The sequence below is a fragment of the Trachemys scripta genome, chromosome 3 (genome assembly GCF_013100865.1).
Source record: "Trachemys scripta elegans isolate TJP31775 chromosome 3, CAS_Tse_1.0, whole genome shotgun sequence".
NCBI lineage: Eukaryota > Metazoa > Chordata > Testudines > Emydidae > Trachemys > Trachemys scripta.
In genome coordinates, this window is record NC_048300.1 from 65915651 (window position 1) to 65936701 (window position 21051).

The 21051-nt window shown below is 45.0% G+C and overlaps 1 protein-coding gene across 4 annotated transcripts in view; it reads right to left on the reverse strand.

Moving 5' to 3' along the window:
* Nucleotides 1-21051, reverse strand: part of SPAST (spastin) — a 67851-nt gene that overhangs the window by 23751 nt on the left and 23049 nt on the right. For all 4 annotated transcript variants that reach the window (XM_034764969.1, XM_034764967.1, XM_034764968.1 and 1 more), the window contains 4 exons: nucleotides 17416-17609; nucleotides 16230-16363; nucleotides 15767-15860; nucleotides 4308-4382 (listed from right to left, as the gene is read on the reverse strand). In XM_034764969.1, coding sequence (XP_034620860.1) covers nucleotides 4308-4382; nucleotides 15767-15860; nucleotides 16230-16363; nucleotides 17416-17609 — 497 coding nt within the window. The remainder of the gene's footprint in view (nucleotides 1-4307; nucleotides 4383-15766; nucleotides 15861-16229; nucleotides 16364-17415; nucleotides 17610-21051) is intronic.

Genomic DNA, 21051 nt, shown 5'->3' on the forward strand with positions numbered 1-21051 from the left:
TTCAAGTCCCATGCTGGAACCGGTTGACACAGTTGGGGGTATAGGCGATCTAAGCCCTTTAGGAATCTAATGGCCATCGGGTTAGAGAAGACTGAAGAAGCATGTTCTCCTGGATGGAACGCCGAGATATCTGTCAGGGTGCACCCTGACAGATGATCTCGCCAGGCCCTGCTGCTTTAGGCATAGGAGATAGTCTAGTATAAGTGGTATCGACGCCTGCAAGGGGGGCATGACGAGCTGCTCACACCAACAGGAGAAGCGCTTCCATTTGGCTAAGTAGGTGGCCCGTGTGGAGGGTTTCCTGCTGCCTAACAGAACCTGCTGCACGGATTGTGAGCAGAGTAACTCCACTCAAGTTAGCCATGCAGCATCCACGCAGTAAGGTGGAGCGATTGCAAGTCGGGGTGACAGAGTCATCTGTGGTCCTGGGAGATCAGGTCCGGCCACACTGGGAGCTTGATCGGAGGCTCTACCGACAACTCTAGGAGCGTGGTGTACCAGTGCTGCCTTGGCCATGCTGGAGCGACCAGAATCATGCGTGCCTTGTCCCTGCGCAGCTTGAGCAGGGTCCTGTGGACCAACGGGAATGGAGGGAAGGCGTAGAACAGCTGGTCTTTCCATGGCAGTAGGAAAGTGTCTGATAGGGAACCCTGAGAGCGCCCTTGGAGAGAACAGAACACTTGGCACTTCCGATTGATGCGCGAGGCGAATAGGTCGATCTGGGGAAACCCTCACCTCCGGAAGATGGAGTGGATGATATCTGGACTAATCGACCACTCGTGAGTTTGGAATGACCTGCTGAGTTGGTTTGCCAGAGTGTTCTGGATTCCTGGGAGAAACGATGCCATCAGATGTATTGAGTGGACTATGCAAAACTCCCACAGGGGAATGGCCTCCTGGCATGGGGGGGGGGGGGGGGACACGACTGGGCTCTCCCTTGCTTGTTAATGTAGAACATGGCCGTGGTGTTGTCTGTGAGGGCTGCCACACAACGGCCATGTAGGAGACCGCCTGACACGCTAGGCGTACTGCCATCAGTTTTCGAACATTGATGTGCAGAGTTAGTTCGGATGCGGTCCAAAGGCCCTGCGTCTGGTGTTCCCTGAGGTGAGCGCCCCAACCCAGAGATGATGCGTCTGTGACAAGGTATAAGGAAGGTTGTGGGGAGTGAAATGGTACCCCTTCACACACCGACGTGTGGTTCAGCCACCAGCTGAGGGAGGTCAAGACCGATTCCGGAACAGTGACCACCATGTTCAGGTTGTCCTGACCTGGACGATACGCTGTTGATACCCAGGCCTGAAGCGGGCAGAGCCAAAGTCTGGCATGCATGGTTATGTAAGTGCACGACACCAGGTGCCCCAGAAGGCCGAGGCACGTCCTCATCGTGGAAGTTGGGAAGCTTTGGAGGCTGCGGATGATGTTTGCCATAGCCTGAAAACGAGTGTCCGGCAGGAGAGCGCAGGCGAGTCTGGAGTCTAAGACTGCCCTGATAAACTTTATTCTCTGGGTTGGTTCCAGAGTTGACTTTTCGCTGTTGAGTAGGATGCCCAGCTTGTGGAACGTGCCTAGGGTGAGCCGGACGTGGGATTCCACTTCTTCCCTGGTGTGGCCCCGAATGAGCCAGTTGTCTAGATATGGAAACACCTGGATCCATTGTCGGCGAAGGTAGGCTGCCACGACGGCCATACATTTGGTGAACACTCTTGGAGCCATGGACAGCCCGAAGGGAAGGACAGCAAATTGGTAATGTTCATGGTTCACCACAAAGTGAAGGAAGCACCTGTGCGGAGGGTAAATCGTTATGTGAAAATACGCATCCTTCATGTCGAGGGCGGCGTACCAGTCTCCAGGATCCAGGGAAGGGATAATGGTCCCCAACGAGACCATGCGGAACTTCAACTTTACCATTAATTTGTTGAGTCCGCACAGATCTAATATGGGTCGAAGTCCCCCTTTTGCCTTGGGGATTAGGAAATAGTGGGAGTAAAACCCCCTGCCCCTTAGCTCCGAAGGAACCTCCTTGATCGCTCCCATGGACAGGAGCGTAAAGACCTCCTGTATAAGGAGTTGCTCGTGAGAGGGGTCCCTGAAGAGGGACGGGGAGGGAGGGCGGAGAGAAAATTGGAGAGAATATCCCCTTTCCACCGTGCGAAGAACCCATTGGTCTGAAGTTATAAGAAACTACGCATGGTGGAAATGGGAGAGACGATCTCGAAACAGAGGGAAAGGATCCTGGGTGGTGACTAGTACGTCGTCCTCGGGCGCACCTTCAAAAATTTTGCCTAGACCCGGACGATGGGTTTAGGAGGGTCTTGATTCTGACTGGGTTGGTGGCCGGTGGATCTCTTTCTACCACCTTGTCCATGTCTTCTGTAAAAGTCCTGCCTTGGACGAGGGGGAGGGTAGAACCTTTGAGGCTGTGGTCTAAAGGGCTTGCGCTGGGTAACCAGGACATGCATCCCCAGGGAGCACATGATGGTCCTGGAGTCTTTTAGGCTCTGTAACCTAGAGTCCGTTTTATCTGAGAACAGGCCCTGGCCATCAAATGGTAGATCCTGTAGAGTCTGTTGCAGTTCTGGCGGTAAGCCAGACACCTGAAGCCAGGAGATGCGTCGCATAGCTATGCCTGATGCCTGGGTCCTAGCCGCAGGGTCCGCTACATCAAGAGAGGCCTGTAAGGAGGTTCTAGCCACTTTTTTGCCTTCTTCCACTAAAGCCCCAAACTCCTCCCTGGGCTCTCGTGGAATCAACTCCTTAAATTTACCCATGGAGTTCCACAAGTTATAATCATAACGGCTCAAGAGTACCTGTTGGTTTGCGGCTCTGAGCTGAAGGCCCCCTGCTGAGTAAATTTTTCATCCAAACAAATCAAAGTGCTTGGCGTCTTTAGATTTGGGCACTGCTGCCTGTTGACCATGCCGTTCCCTTGTGTTCACTGAGGACACCACCAGTGAACACAGCTAAGGGTGAGTATACAGGTAGTCATACTCCTTAGAGGGAACAAAGTATTTCCTCTCCACCCCTTTGGCCATAGGTGGGATAGAGGCAGGGGTTTGCCATATTGTCTTGGCGTTGGCCTGAATGGTGCGGATGATGGGCAACGCTACCCGGGATGGGGCGTCAGCTGAAAGGATGCTCACCACCGGGTCCTCCAACTCCACTATCTCCTCTGCTTGGAGGTCCATATTACATGCCACCCTACGTAAACGGTCTTGGTGAGCACATAGGTCTATCGGGGGGAGGGAGAAACCCGAGGTTGTTGTCCCTGCCACTGCCTCATCTGGAGAAGATGAGGAAGATGCTACAAGGGCTAACGGATCCTGTGGTGGATCCAATTGTGAGGGGTTCTGATGTCCAGAATCAGTTGTACCCGGGTCTGGGGCCTGCGTTGGGGTGGGTGCAGATGCCTCCATACCCCTCCGTGGGGGGCGGGGACAGCACAACTGATGGTAGCCCATTCAGAGCCCCGAGTACCGGAGGCCAAGCGGGAGGAACCCCTTGGGCTTGGTGGCATGCCCATAGGGTCCAGGAAGACCACTGTGCAGGCTCCTGGTCAGGGTCTTCGGCTTGTCCTGCTAGTGACCCAGGTTGTCCGCTGCTTGGCCCGGTGTGGGATAGGCTGAGCGGGAGGTGCCGTACGACTGGGAAGTGCGTGAGGTGGAGCGCAAGGGCCAGGGCGGTGCGGAGCATGCCTGCGTTGACTCTGCTGGGAACGGTGCCGACCCACAGGAGAGCGGTACCGGGATCGAGAACAGTGCCGACGGTCATGCCAGTACCAAGATCCCGACCTGGATTGCGATGAAGACCACCTGCAGGAGCTTATAATATATATTACACACACACACACACACTTATATAACAGTGCTAAATTATAGTCTTAAAAAATCTGAAACATCAGAAAATTCAGAAGTAAAGGTTCCACATTTGTTAGCTCATCCACATTGCATATGCAGGAAATGTAATAGTATACAGTTTATGTCAGACAAGAATACCCACCAAATACATTTCCCAGTCTCATTCACTGCATTTCATTCAGCCCCTGCACTGAATGAGGTAGGTCATTCAGTACACAAATGCTCACTTTCTTCAGTGAAAGGAATTTCTTAGAAAGAAATTAGTAACTTGTAAACAGAAGCCATCTACTAAATAAAAATACAGAACTGTTACTAAATAGCACTGGATCACAACAGTACAATTTAGGAGATCCCTGTGGAGGATTTCTCAATTTCACAGACAAGAAAAACAATTCCTGAAAATAGCTTATATCTAGAGTTCCACCAAGAAAGGCATAGTAATTTTCTCACCAACATAGTCTTCCCATTTCCTGGTGGGCCAAACAGCAATAATCCACGTGGAGGAGCTCTAAGTCCTGTAAATAACTGAGAGAGATACTGCATTAGAGTAAATGCCTTTGCAGGGTTACAAATATTGCAACTAAGCATGAGATTCTATTAAAAAAATAATCAGTAGTTTTCTAGAATATAGCATTTTAGTTCCTTAAATACCAGAGTTCCCTATGGGTGGGTGACTTGGGCAACCACCCAGGGCGCTGTGGTCGGGGGGGGGGGGTAGGAGGGGGGCGACACCATGGTCACCCCTCCAACACACACACACACACACACACACACAGCGCCAAGGCCCCTTTAAACTCCTGAGAGCTAGACCTGGAACCAGGGAGGGGTAGGCAAGGGCTGGGGGCATCCTGGATGGGGGCTCCTGCCATGCACTGGACTCCAGCTGCTAGTCCTGGCCAGGATGGGGAGGAATGGGACTCTCTCTTCCCCTGCACAGGCTGCTTGTGAGGCCAGGCCACACCCACCTCAGGGAATCTCCCCTGACTGCAGGAAGCTCCGCGGCTGCTGGCTGGGAACCCAGCTCTGAAGGCAGTGCTGCTACCAGCAAGCAGTTCAGAAGTAAGGGTGGCAGTACCGTGACCCCCTAAAATAGCCTTGCAACCCTTTCTCCCACCCCCCCCCCCACACACACACACCCCACATTTCCCTTCTAAAGTCAACAAAACATAGCACTAGACATCAGGAATCATAATGTTCAAAATCCAGTAGGAGAACACTTCAACCTCTCTGGCCACTCAGTAACAGATTTAAAGGTAGCAATTTTGCAACAGAAAAGCTTCAGAAACAGACTCCAACGAGAAACTGTTGAACTTGAATTAATATGCAAACTAGATACTATCAATTTAGGCTTAAATAGAGACTGGGAATGGCTGAGCCATTACACACACTGAATCTATTTCCCCATGTTAAGTATCCTCACACCTTTTGTCAAACTGTCTTAAATGGGCTATCTTGATTATCACTACAAAAGTTTTTTTTCCTCCTGCTGACAGTAGCTCATCTTAATTAGCCTCTTAGAGTTGGTAGGGGAACTCTCACCTTTTCATGTTCTCTGTATGTGTGTATCTATCTAAAAAAATAATACAAGTACTCCTAACAAATTTGAGCATAAGCTTTCGTGGGCTACAGCCCACTTCATCGGATGCATAGAATGGAACATATAGTGAGTAGATCTATCTACTCACTATATGTTCCATTCTCTAGCCCACGAAAGCTTATGCTCAAATAAATTTGTTAGGAGTACTTGTGGCACCTTAGAGACTGTTCTTTTTGCTGATACAAACTAACACGGCTGCTACTCTGAAATGTTCGTAACTCCGAACAAAATGTTATGGTTGTTCTTTCAAAAGTTTATAACTGAACATTGACTTAATACAGCTTTGAAACTTTACTATGCAGAAGAAAAATACTGCTTTTAACCATCTTAATTTAAATGAAACAAACGCAAAAAGAGTTTCCTTACCTTGTCAAATCTTTTTTTTTTTTAAACTTTCTTTTTATTTTTTAAGTAGTTTATGTTTAAACACAGTACTGTACTGTACTGCTCTTTGTCGTCGTCTCTGCTGCTGCCTGATTGCATACTTCTGGTTCCAAACAAGGTGTGTGGTTCACCGTTCAGTTTGTAATTCTTGTATTCCTAACTGAGGTTTTAATGTACTTCATTCAAGTGCTGAGACTGGCCAGCCAACTAAGTATCCACCAGTAACGAACAGCAGCAGATGGAGGTGGCCCTCTTTTGAGACACTCTTCACTGCTACAAACCTGGCGCTACACCACTGCTGCTTTGAATTTCTGGCATTGGTGTAGGCCTCTGCCTCCACCTCTCTCTGGGAGAGCCTAACAAACTCCTTACTGGGGCTATGACCTCAGCTCAAGCCTCACAGAAGACAGGACTGGCAGGCACAGAAAATATTAGGATGCTTCAATATGAACACAAAATGGAGGGAGATACAGTCTGTTAACAGCTAAGGTGACTGTGGCCTTAACCCCATTTTTCACTGATACCAGAACAAAATGTTTGATGGAGACATCTGAAAGTTTAGGGAAGCTGCAGCTACATGGCCAAAAGAGAGAGTTCTTGTCTCAGTTCTTGCTGGCTCCCATCATTAACAATTCACGTTTTAGAAGGACTGCAGATAATCTGTTCAATTTCTTATTAACATGCCAAAGAAAATCCTAAAATCTATTCCAAGGCCTGCTAGCATGAAGAACCACCAATTAACCAACCTGGCCTTACTCTTACCCAATTCTTCACAAGATCTAATTTACCCTCCAAAGACACCTCTAGAAACTCATTTGTTTGAAATTGCTGCCTTTGTAACAAAATGGCCTCAGATTGGAGCCTATCTTTTGAAAGACAAAATATGGGTGGGAGTAATGGAGAGTGCCAAACTGTAAATGCCTGGCTGACTCCTCAGCGAATACGGAACCTTACACTATCCCAATTCTGCTTTTTAGCCCAATGGCTGCTGCTAGAGAGGGAATGGCTTGAGCCCTCCTCTCCCTACAGCTCTTATAGTAAAGGTATGTCTTCAGTGCAGCGTTAACTCAGGAAATTGGCACTCAGGTTAGCCTGGCCCAGGTTTGAGCAGCTAAACTGCAATGCCATATCCGGAGTTGTTGTGTCTTCACTGGTGCTAGACTTACTCAAGTGTGATGCCAAGACTTTTGGGAGCATACCCCATCATTGTTTGTGCTACAGTAAGCTAAACTGCTCTTTCACCGTGACATACTTGTAGGAAAACTTGTCTGTCCTTCTGGGCACAAAGGGGTAAACAACAGGAGAACAACCAGCGCTCAAATGATTTATTCTGCATCCTCACAGCAAAACTGGTGAGTTACTATTCTGAGTAAAAGCAACACGCAAGCTCTAGTCTCTACCCTCAGTCAGGCCCACTAACCTGGATTTAAAGAACCAAACTTAAGTGAGAGGCTATTGTGTGTGAATAGGAGGGGATTGGGGCTATGCCTAAATTAACTCTAGTGAAGACAGAGGATGTTGTAGCTGCAGCTTCATACCCAGGTTGGGAAAGGTAAGCAGAAGACCTAAGTTTTGAACCCCCATGTCCAAGTCATTTGAAGCTCTATGAAATTCTCCCCTCCATGCCCTCAAAATAGCCACAAGAATTAAAACACTGAACACACTCCACCTTTTCACCTCTGCCAGGGTATACAACCCCATTCACCCTTGAATACTATAGGGCACTGCTGGACTCCCCCAGGCCAGCTATCCACAAATCTGTACCATTTGGACTGATCCCCCTCCAGCTTAGATTTCTGTTTGTAGCTTTTGGGTTTTTTTGCTGTCACAATGTTGAAGAAATTATTTAAAATGGATAACTTAATTATCTGTTACAACCTATTAATATGCTTTCCAAAAGCTATTAAATTCTTAGTCTTAGGCCTGGTCTACACTAGGCGTTTATGTCGAAGTTAGCGCCGTTACATCGAATTAACCCTGCACCCGTCCACACCGCGAAGGTATTTAGTTCGACATAGAGGTCTCTTTAATTCGACTTCTGTACTCCTCCCCGACGAGGGGAGTAGCGCTAAATTCGACATGGCCATGTCGAATTAGGCTAGGTGTGGATGGAAATCGACGCTAATAGCTCCAGGAGCTATCCCACAGTGCACCACTCTGTTGACGCTCTGGACAGCAGTAAGAGCTCGGATGTTCTGAACTGCCACACAGGAAAAGCCCCGGGAAAATTTGAATTTGAATTCCTTTTCCTGTCTGGCCAGTTTGAATCTCATTTCCTGTCTGGACATCGTGGCGAGCTCAGCAGCACTGGCAACGATGCAGAGCTCTCCAGCACTGATGGCAGTGCAATCTCAGAATAGAAAGAGGGCCCCAGCATGGACTGATCGGGAAGTCTTGGATCTCATCGCTGTGTGGGGCGATGAGTCCGTGCTTTCCGAGCTGCGATCCAAAAGACGGAATGCAAAGATCTATGAGAAGATCTCTAAAGACATGGCAGAGAGAGGATACAGCCGGGATGTAACGCAGTGCCGCGTGAAAATCAAGGAGCTGAGGCAAGGCTACCAGAAGACCAAAGAGGCAAACGGACGCTCCGGATCCCATCCCCAGACATCCCGTTTCTACGAGGCACTGCATTCCATCCTCGGTGCGGCCGCCACCACTACCCCACCACTGACTGTGGACTCTGAGGATGGGATAGTGTCCACGGCCGGATCCTCGGACATGTTAGCGGACGGGGAAGATGAGGAAGGAGATGAGGAGGACGAGGCAGTCGACAGCGCTCACAACGCTGATTTCCCCGACAGCCAGGATCTCTTCATCACCCTTACAGAGATCCCCTACCAACCCTCCCCAGCCGTTACCCCAGACACAGAATCTGGTGAAGGATCATCCAGTAAGTGTTGTAAACATCTAAACATTTATTTGTAACAGAACATGATTATTAACAATTTAAAAAATGGGTTTCTCATGATTAGTTTGATTAACTTAACGGTTCAGTCATGGGCAGTGCAACTATTTGAAAAAAATCTAGCAATGTCCGGTTTTGCATGATTGTCCTGCCCAAGCCGCTCTACTGTTTAGTCCCTGCTACTGCAGCTACAGTAAGATGCGGTCTATATGTCCGGGGATGGAGCAGAAATCCTCCTGGGACATCTCAAGGAAGCTCTCCTGCAGGTAATTTGAAATCCGCTGCATTAGGTTCTTGGGGAGAGCGGCCTTATTGGGTCCTCCGTAGTAGGACACGTTGCCGCGCCACGAGACTAGCAAGTACTCTGGAATCATTGCTTGGCACAGCATGGCGGCATACGGCCCTGGTCTTTGAAGGCTTTCCCGGAGCATTCTCTGTCTGTCGCTCTCAGAGATCCTCATGAGGGTGATGTCGCTCATGATGACCTGCTTTGAATGAGGTAGGGGAATGTTAGTGTTGGGACTGCTTTACCGTTCCTTTACAGAACTGTAACCGCTGGTTTGCAGCCACGCGGTGGAGGCGGGAGAGGGTCAGCCGAAAGGGATCGTTCCCGGGGACAGCCGCGAGGGTGTGGGACAGGAGCAGACTTCCTGCTTGCCGGATTGCTGGCAGCAGGGACCGACATTGATTTCAATGTGAAATGAGGCCATTGCTAATATTAAAGTTTTAAGCTGCCACGAATCTACGGCTTACCATGTCTGCGTGCAAGAGCAATTCCGTTGTCCTGACAGGGTTCTCAAAAGTGCTCTGCAAAACCCCAGACACTGAATGCGAAGGCCGAGAATTCGACCTTGTGCTGAGTGCGCATGTGATAGGTGCTGTGCATGGTCCTGTTCACAGAGAAAGACTATGTTCTTTGTTCACAACTACATTTATCTTTCTGAGGAATTCACTCCCTTTTTCCCATTCCCACAGCCCCATCTGCGACTGTCTCACAACCTAGCCTGGCATCACACTCCCAGAGGCTAGGGAGGATTAGGCATAAGAAGAAGAGGACACGGGAGGACATGTTCTCAGAGCTTATAGCCTGCTCCCGAGCCCAGGCAGCACAGCAGACCCAGTGGCGGGAGAACTTGTCCCAAATGCACCAAGCCAACATGGATCGGGAGGAGAGGTGGCGTCAGGAAGACCAGCAGGCGACTCAAACCCTGCTTGGACTACTGAGGGAGCAAACGGACACGCTCCGGCGCCTTGTGGATGTTCTGCAGGAACGGAGGCAGGAGGACAGAGCCCCGCTGCAGTCCATCTCTAACCGCCCTCCCCCGCCACCAAGTCCCATACTCCCTTCACCCAAAGTGCACAGAAGGAGAGGCGGCAGAGTCCCTGCTAACTCTCACTCCACCCCTGCAGAGAGCTCGAGCAGCAGAAGGCTCTCATTCCCCAAAGTTTGACAAGTTCTTTCCTTCCCGCCTGACACAAGCCCCCGTCCAAGTTTCACTTCCCAGTCCCATGTGTAGTTGATAATAAAAAATATGTTTCTGTTAACTACTGTTTCCATCATGTTCTTTTGGAGGAGGGGGGGGAAAGGGGGTTGGTAATTGGACAGGACAGTCACCTTTGGCAGGGTACATAGTAGGGGGCAGGCACAGCAGCAGGGCACATACATAGTGCAGTGATGCAGTGACTACTTACCCTGGTTAGTCTGGGAGGTTCTTTTCATGTTATGTGGTGGGGGGTGGGTTGCTCTGTGACTTTGTGTCAGGGGAGGGCAGTTAGAGATCTTAAGCGGCGGTCCTTAGGCAGGATCACAGAGCCACACAGCAGGGGATCTGTAACCGTCCCACCCCTGCCACAAACTCACATAGACCCCCCATACACACAGTCCGTATCAGGAGGGGTGACAGGCTCCGTTGAAAGAACCATCCCACCGCAGCGGAGCCTGTCAGTCCTTGAGTTTAGAAGCTGCATTCGCGCGACTACACTACACCCGCTCCGCACCACAGTCTGCGTCCCAGTTTTAAAAAATTCCCGCGAAAACAGTATTAAAGAAAACGGTGTGCTTTAACAAAGTAGAACTATTTTTATTTTGAAACGTGTGTTGGAAGTGGGGTGAAGGCTTCTCTGTACACAAAATTAGAAAGTCACAGGTTACCCTGCTCACTCAGGAACTTTGCTTTCAAAGCCTCCCGGATGCACAGCGCTTCCCGCTGGTCTCTTCTAATCGCCCGGCTGTCTGGCTGTGAGTAATCAGCAGCCAGGCTAATTTCCTCAACCTCCCACCCCGCCATAAAGGTCTCCCCCTTGCTCTCACAGAGATTGTGGAGCACACAGCAAGCTGCTATAACAATGGGGATATTGGTTTCGCTGAGATCACAGCGAGTCAGCAAGCTTCTCCATCTCCCCTTGAGACGTCCAAAAGCACACTCCACCACCATTCTGCACTTGCTCAGCCGGTAGTTGAAGAGTTCTTTTTCAGTGTCCAGGGCACCTGTATAGGGCTTCATGAGCCAGGGCATTAGCGGGTAGGCTGGGTCCCCGAGGATGACTATAGGCATCTCCACATCCCCAACAGTTATTTTGTGGTCCGGGAAGTAAATACCTTGCTGCAGCCGTCTAAACAGACCAGAGTTCCTGAAAACACGAGCGTCATGAACCTTGCCCGGCCATCCCACGTAGATGTTGGTAAAACGTCCCCTGTGGTCCACCAGTGCTTGCAGCACCATGGAAAAGTAGCCCTTTCTGTTAATGTACTGGCTGGCCTGGTGGTCCGGTGCCAGGATAGGGATGTGAGTTCCATCTATGGCCCCACCGCAGTTTGGGAATCCCATCGCTGCGAAGCCATCTATGATCGCCTCCACGTTTCCCAGGGTCACTACCTTTGGCAGCAGTACATCAACGATTGCCTTGGCTACTTGCATCACAACAACCCCCACGGTAGATTTGCCCACCCCAAACTGGCTCGCGACTGACCGGTAGCTGTCAGGCGTTGCAAGCTTCCAGAGGGCTATGGCCACTCGCTTCTGGACAGTCAGGGCTGGTCGCATCCGGGTGTCATTGCGCTTCAGGGCAGGGGACAGCAACTCACAAAGTTCAAGGAAAGTTCCCTTCCGCATGCGGAAGTTTCGCAGCCACTGTGATTCATCCCAGACCTGCAGCACTATGCGGTCCCACCACTCAGTGCTTGTTTCCCGTGCCCAGAATCGCCGTTTCACAGCATCAACATGACCCATTGCCACCGTGATGTCCTCGGCGCTGGGTCCCCTGCTTTCTGAGAGGTCTGTGCTACTCTCACACTTCAGGCCATCACCGCGTTGACGTAGCCTCCTCGCCTGACTTTTCTGCATCTGCCTCAGGGCAACCTGTATGATAAGCTGCGAGGCGTTGAGAGCGGCCACAACTGCAGCGATGGTTGCAGTGGGCTCCATGCTCACAGTGCTGTGGCGTCCGCGCTGTCAATGACTTGAAAAGTGCGCGAAATGATTTCCCGCCGGCGCTTTCAGGGAGGGAGGGAGGGCGGGAGTGATGGACGGATGACGACAGTTACCCAAAAGCACCCTGGCCCCTTTTTTTTTTTACCCAGAAGGCATTTGCGGCTCCACCCAGAATTCCAATGGGCGGCGGGGACTCCGGGAACTGTGGGATAGCTGCCCTCAGTGCACCGCTTCCAATGTCGACGCTTTCCCCGTTAGTGTGGACTCACAAAGTCGAATTACTGTCCTTAGTGTGGACACACACGTTCGACTTTGCAATATCGATTCCAAATATTCGATTTAAGTAAAATCGAACTACTCTCGTAGTGTAGACAAGGCCTTAGTTTGCTACATAATCTAGCACTTTGATACAAATAGGAATACAATCAAAATTGGAGAGGGGGAGGAGCTTTCTAACTCTACTTAATCTGCCAATTTAATGCCATCCTACAGCCTTAGAAAGTCTATTCCATCTCTGAAATGGTCCTCTGAACATACAATTCTTTCTCTACCATCCCTTTCCAAAGGAGTCTGTTTTACAAGACATTTCAAACCATTTTTAATCCACATTATTTTTCTCTGCCTGGTCCCAGTCTTCAGTTAATCAGTAAAGAATATTCAGTTCTTTTGTCCTTCAAGTGTGATTAATCCATCATTTGCATTCTTAATTTGAGCTATTCATTGCTTTGATTTCCAACTGTGATTTTGGTTGAATTATGTATATTTCATCTGCAAAAATATGTGGCACCAATCTACCAAATGTATGGGCCAATTTTTTTTTTTAAATGCTAGTCCTAATTTATACTCTAATGCATCAAGTCTGGTTTTAACAAGTGTGAATTCCTCCTTCAAAGATCAGAAACAATTCACTTAGTCTGTTCTCCTTTTCCATTACCTTTATATATTGACCTCCACTACCCACTGCAGCCTCTATTTCCTCTCAACTTTGATGACCACTCTGAATCATGTACCAGTATAGGAGACAGTGTTACCTACAACAAAACATTTTCACACACACTGAATTCAAGCTTTCCTAACTCTGTTCTTACAGCTCTTGTGCCCCTCCAGCTACCATTACAGCCTCATCTCCCTTATTTGCCTCTTCTCTCCACATTCCGCCCAATCACTCTTCAGCTCCTTCCTCTTGCTTTGCTTCTCACTCATGTCAGTGTTTTTTACCCATTTAATCCATCCACTATAAAACTACACTTTCCATTCCCCCTGCTCAGTGAGCACAACTCTTGCAGCTATTCCTCCCCACACCAATCACTAGCATTCCATCTTTGCAGAGCAAATTTTATCTCATTAGTGGACCTCATACCCACTTATTTCATCTCACCTTGCCTCCCCATTCTAGTTTTCAATGTTACTTCTCTTAAACAGCTTTATACTTAGCAAAAATGACCCAATTCTGTTCACAGCCACCACTGGCAGGCAAACATACCCCCAACCCTTCCCCAGCACCCATTGTCAACTACAGCCCTGCTTCTAGTTTACCCCTCAGCAAAACAATGGAGAAAAACATTCATATCTTCAACCATTTCACTGTTCGCAGCATCTTTGATTTGTTTCTATCTGGCTTCTACCTGATCCATAGCAATGAAGTCCTCTTTAGGGTGATCAGTGAGTCCTGAATTCAAACCATGACTCCCTCATATTATTTATCCTCTAATTTCAATGCTGTATTTGATACGGTTGATGGCCTGATTCTCTTAGAATGCCTCAAGCCCCCATGCTGCACTGGTGTATCTGGCCACTGCTTGACTGTCACTGGTGTGTAGTCTGCCTTGGAAGCTAGACCACTTGTGTCCCACAAGATCCAACTCTTTTGCACAGTTCAGAGGTAACTACCACCAATTGTAATGATGTACAGTGCTTTTTAGTCTCTCATTAACACTTTCCTATTCATCCTGAACAGAATACTTTGTTCCACAAAAATGCTATCAAGATATCAGTCATCTTACTTTGCAAGTAAAATACTCAATTGTGTATCTAGCTGATTCATCTTCATGCATCTTCACCTTTGCTCTTTCTTCGTAGAGATACTATCAGGCAGTTGAGGTCCAAAATTCATTTTTAAACCACATTTACTTTTACATTTATGAATGCTAACAATATTTTGCTTGAATTTAAACATTGCCCTGTAGTTTTCGCATCTCCAATATTGTAGTATCATGATGCTACAAGAGTAAGTTAAACCAGTGGTTCTCAATCAAGGGTATGCATACCCCTGGGGGTATCCAGAGGTCTTCCGGGGGTACATCAACTCATCTAGATATCTGTCTAGTTTTACGGCAGACTACATAAAAAGCACTAGAGAAGTTAGTACAAACTAAAATTTCATAGACACTGGCTTGTTTATACTGCTCTATATACACTGAAATGTAAGTACAATATTTATATTCCAATCAATGTATTTTATAATTATATGGTAAAATGAGAAAGTAAGCAATTTTTCAGTAATAGTGTGCTGTGACACTTCTAGTCTATTTTAGTTATCCAAGCTGAGTGAAATGCAAAAAATTCCAGCATAAGTGGCAAAAACTAGATCAGATTTAAATCAAAGTTTATATTTATAGAAGCTTGGATACCACCACTGATAGGCACCTGAGATTATTAGAACCAGTCATTTAAAATCTAAACTGCTAGCATACTTCTCGTAAAGCGTGTACAGATTAGTTATAAAACTTAATATACCAAACTGTATAACTTAAATCGATCTCAATGCCAGCCTTGACTCCAAGCTTACCTATGCATGATTTCTTAAACACTAAACAAATCTAATTTCTATCTTTCCCAATATACAGACTGCATCTGCCCCAACTGATACAATACTGAACTGATCGCTTCACTCCTGGATAACTACATCTCCCTATAGCCTCCTAAGTCACTCGTATACATAAAACGGTCCATTCAAAAAGCTTTCACGGTTTACCCGTGCATACAGTATTACTACACCACCGGGCTAAGATTTTCACTGACTCTTCATCAGTTCATGTCATGCCTTAAATTTACCTCTGTGAAGGAGAAAATGAGATCACTTACCTAATTCTGGCCTCCACCACTTATTACATCTGTACGCAGTTAGCCCTTTGCTATTGCCACATTGCATTAGTTCTGCAATAGCCTGCTCCCTCGCTAACTTCCTATCGTTTTTTCCAAACTACGACTATTTCTAGACTGGTGTTTATTATTACCAACTCTTTGTTCTTGCATTTTCAGGACATTTCATAACACTGCATTACCACTGGTTGAATAAACTGTGAAAGTGCTAGCACAGACAGCTACGGTGGTACTATTTATCACTCACCTCTCCTCACAGCACATTTAGACAGAGTCATAAAGCCTCTGAAGACCTGTGGAAGTGCTGTAAGAGATTCCACTGCATTAACTCTTCACCTCATTGTAGCATTTCATTAGGACTTCTCTATTGCAAAATGTGTATATACAGTTATATATAATTACTGGTGTCTGTACAACGACATCACTAACATATTTCTTGGATGCTGGAGGTAAGCGACAACAGGATAAAAATTACTCGATTGCTTACCTCAGGTCTAAGGGAGGGAAGGATAACAATTTCTTGCAGTGCTTGTTTAGCCAGCTCTTGCCCAGCGATATCATCAAATTTGACAGCTGGTCCACTAACAAAGAAATGGAATATCAATTAGCCTAACAATGGGATACTTTTTTTTTTTTTTTTTTTTTAAACCACACACTGCAGCTGACTGATTTCATGCATTTAACCATCTTTAAGGAACCAATTTGAAGCTAATTCATTCTACTGCGCATTTTGCTATCTGTAGGCACTTATTAATTCTTAAGACTAGTTAGCTCACTGTCAACATGAAAGTAAAATTTCAAAAGATAGTAGTTTTATCCAACTCAGGAAACTTACTAATGGGTTTTTATTCCTTCCCCAAGAAGAAATGGGACTAGTTTTTCATTCAAAATACAATCCCAAGAGAGTTACTTGACTTCTGAATACAAAGAAATTTGTGTGTCTGACTTACTTGTCAACAATTTCATTCAGAATTAGATTAGCAAGATTACTATCAACATTTCTAAATATCTTCAAGTCTTTCTTTTTTCGAGCAGCAGTTGTAGGAGTAGAAGGCTTGTTTGTTCGGCTATTTTTTGAAGTAGTCTTAAGACAAGAGACAAAATCAGTTCACACTTCTCAAATACCATTTTTAAAGGCACACGGTTAATAAAATTATTCATATATGTCACAATTTCAGTTGTAAAACTTAGCATATTAAAAGATGCCAGGCATTTTGATATAGGTGTCACGGGCCAGCCGAATGTATCCACTATGCTAAAGTATCTGAACTTGCAGCTGTAATTATTTTTTCTAAAATTAAAGTTAAATACTAATGTTTAGAAAATAGGGATTAGTAAATATTCTATATGGAGTCACTTTCCATAAGAATACGGACATTCTTCCCAGTGTGTATTCAAAAAAGACCATAATCAACCAATAGTTTGGAGAGTCCCAAACTTTTACTAAGCCAAGACCCACCCTTGTACTGCTTTGGCAATGGGTCCTCTTCCCTCATCCCCTCACACCATGCTAGCACACAAGTCACCATCAGATTTCTAATTCATTTTTCTGTCTCTTGTCCTTTTCTTCCTGTTCTCTAATCTTTGTTTTCCTTTCTAATTGTTTCATTGTGTCTTACTGGCATAGACGTTTTACTACTCTGTACTTCAAGTGAAGTCTATTGTAATTGGCCTTCTTTAAGCATGATCACTAGGGCTAAGAAATGAGATATTTGTACATGCATGGTTTATGCGGAACAGGAAGAAAAAAGGAGGAGTCTAGGGCTCTTGAGTAAAATTATTTCCAGATATCTTTTAGCTCTAGTGGGTAATAAGTTTTAAAATACCATTTGAGTACAAAGAAACCCCTTTTAATTCAATTAAAAACATTCTTGGCTTAAAGATAAAGTATGATTTGGAGTTTGTGGGTTTTTGTTTTTTTTTTAATTAGTTTTGGAACTGAGACCAAGCCCAAAAAGTTTCAGACCAAAAATTTAGTTTTTAAAATATAAGCAACTGAACATGTGCATTTAGTATTCTCATCCTAAACTGAAATATTGCTAATGTGAGGTTTGGCTACATTTAGTAAAACTAGAGCTTGGCATGGGTTTTGCATTAAGTGCCCAACAACTGCTGGAGTTTTCATCTCTGGTATACCTTGTGTGTTGAAGTTGCAGGATTGGCTCCCTGTCTAGATACAGAGAAAGTTGATACCCCACTATAGCTAGGGGTTCTATGATGACCAGAAAGGCCTGTGGATCCAGGTTTTGCAACTGCAACAGTCTTTGAACGAGGAAGGGAGTTACTCGTGTGCGTTAATGGATCCTTCTTTTTTGGAACAGCTCCACATTCTACAAAGGAAAAAGGAAAGCCAATGTTGTCATGACAGCATATTAAACGCAGTATAGTGTTAATAAAACTGTTTATACATATCTCAATCTCAGTTATAAAATTTAGCATGTTAAAAAGTTAAAGTCTACCTGAAGTCAGAGTTATTCTAACTTGCTGACGAAGACCATTTCACTTTTTTTTTTTTTAAAGTAGTAAAAGCCTAATCCTTTAGGATACCATAAAAACACTGTTGCTTTTTGCTTAAATTTAACCCTTAATTTTAAAAGGTTACTTTGAAATCTATGCTAGTTAGTTTGATAAACAATATTCCTCTTCCACTATCTCAAGGGACTATTAAAGGGAGGATACTGATAAGGATTCAAACATTTCAGGAGTACAAAATTCCTGTAATAATCGAAAGTTGCCAAGTCTTAAATTGCCAGGTCCAAAGCTTCCCTCTCCCTAAGAAAAGTAATGCCCACAGCATTGTGCTTAAGAAGTTAACAGTAATTAGAAAACTACACTATATGTTGAATGTGCTTAGTAAATTAAGCACATTCAACATATAGTGTAGTTTTCTAATTCTATTATTTAGAAGGTCATATTTTCATTTCCCGCTAAAAATATTAAAGTAGTTGAGATTTATAAAAACTTCCAACCATAAACAAGTTGGAATCTCTGAAGGGCCAAGAGTGAAGAAATTCAGAGTTTAGTTTTCTCATACAATAAACATCCTTAAGGCAGCCTCCATGCCTACCATACACCTAATAGCGATACAGATCCATCTTAAATTAGTGAATACAAATAATGCAATACATCTGATACTTGCTTGCTCTGGCTTTCCTCCATAGGTAAGTAAGAAGGTCTCAGTTTTGGTCACTGATACAGTCATCTACGGCCAGTACATACAGAGATGCTAAGAGGGGTATATGGCTTGTATCTGTAGGGTCAATAAAGTAAGTACACTGGGGTAGCCAGTCTGTACACGTATTGTACAGGGGGAAATGAGGTTCTCAGGCTCAGGATTGGTGGATGTTGGATGGCAAGATACAGCATCTATGATTCTGTAACAAGTAACTGGACTAGAGGAGGGTTGGATTTATGGTCAGTGCACAGCATTAGTTTCCACATCAGTATATACAGTGAAGGAAGGCAAAATTGGGTTTTGTAGCCTGTAATGGAAGTGCAGATGAGGCTACATGACACAGGATTACTAAAGAAAGACTGCTTGCTGTACAGGTAGAGAGGATAAGACATAAGAGTTGAGAAAGGTTGGTTGATGAACTTCAGCTACAAGTTTACCAATTTTCAAATATTTTTATTTGGTTTATTTTTAAACTTCAAGACTGTAATGTTTGGTTTAAACATACACATTTTCAACCTCAACAAGAAAGAATTTCCTGAAAGAAACTAAAAACGTCTGAAGTGTTTTTTAATTTCTTCCTAGAACATATTTGTTTTCTAGAGAAAGCACTTTCAGAATGTAAAAACATTGTATTTTCAAAAAGATATATAAAAATGTCAAGCAGGAATATTAGGTTTAATAGTGTCCATTATTCATCTTAAAAAAATTCAGTAGCTCTTCCAAAGTTATCACATTTATACATTCCTTATACAAATTTTATCTAGAAGTAAGCTCAAGTGAGGAACTTTGTGGCGCCTAGATGTTAGTGTGACAAACCTTACATGAACTATAGATGTTGCCTAAACAGCCTTCCTGCACCAGAGATCCAACCTTTTACAAGTTACAGAAAGTCAGCAGTGGTTAGTGAAAATACAGCTAGGACACCTCACAAGAAACATCTAAGGACCTTGCTTTACCATAGTGGTTAGGCAAGTCTTTTGAACTGGAGATGTTTGGTCCGGGCATTTATAAGTTGGAGATGTGTTAAGCTTCCAAAAATGTTGGAACCAGAATTAAGTTGCTAAATGTGTGAACTATGGAAGGATATGCTTACATAATTGGTAAGTTTCTTGAGCCAAAACTCTTTGGCTTAAAAGTTCACAAACTCTGTAGGCTATGGTTACAGTTATAAACTCAGAGCCTTAACTTTAAAAAGTATGAACTCCTGAATTGGCACTGAAGTCTGAGTATCCGTGAACTGATTATTTGTAGCAGGTTACTCCAAAGTTAGCTACCCAACATTCTAAAAAAAAAAAACCACACAACACACACTATAAACCTTTACCCCCATATAACACAAATTCGGATATAATGCGGTAAAGCAGTGCTCCGGGGGGACGGGGCTACGCAGTCCGGCGGATCAAAGCAAGTTTGATATAACATGGTTTCACCTATAACATGGTAAGATTTTTTGGCTCCCAAGGACAGCGTTATATCAGGGTAGAGGTGTACTATATTACAGTAAGGGAAAAAAACAAATCTGATTTGTTATTTAAGATAACTCATTTGAGGTAGATTAAAAAATAACCATTAGAAGACTTCTAAAAGTGAAGCCTATTTTCCTCCTTCACTCAAACACCTTACCCAATGACCAAACTTTCCAAACCTCTCACCAGCCAAAAGATCAGATTGTCACAATTTTAAGTAGAAATGGCAGATGAGGAGGATTGGGGCAGAGGGAATGGGGCATAAAATTGGAACCATCACTCAATCTACTTTTGTCTCCAGAAAACCACAAGCTCCTCAGGTTCACATTTTTTTATACAGAAACTTTCATTGCCACCATTCAGGACATTAAGAAGTCCAAAAGTAATTTTCTGCACCTATTAATTGCACATTTTTAACCCAGCATTAAAGGAGCTGTGACTAAGAAGAGCTGTGCAGTTGTAGCAGCCCAGGTTGCAGGATGCCAGGTATCTGCTTCAGTGGCTAGTCCATGCCACCAGTTTCACTACTACTGTTATTCAATCTGACTTGATCAAAGTTGGCCTGCTGCGGACACGGCTCTGACTGCAGTGTAGATATTCCTGAAGTGTGAAAATATCACATTTGCAACACAAATTTGGGAGAAAGGGGTTGCCTAAAAATTCAAAGAGCATACAAAAAAAAAAGCAATTTGTTTAGATCTCATGATTTAAGCCAATTTCATTAATTTTTGATTCTTGGGGTTGGCAATACCGTGATATGCATCTTCTGCAGAACAGTACTTCAGTTTCTTGTGCTTACCTCTATAAAATATCACATCCTAAACAGATACATTTTGCTGTATACTTGTGAATATTCCTAAAAATCACAAGCAGTTTTTAAAAAGAAACTAATTAAGGCTGATTTTTGCTCTGTGGTCAAAGGTGATACTTTGCAACCCAAAAAGCTGCATGGATATACTATGTCACATCATCTTTTCAGGATGATAGACTTAAAGAAATCTCAACATCTAGAGTAGGGTTACCATATCTCATAAATAAAAAAAAAAAAAAAGAGGACCCTCCACGGGCCCTGGCCCCGCCCATTTCCCCACCCCTAGCCCCGCCCCTTCCCCACCCTAACTCTGCCCCCTC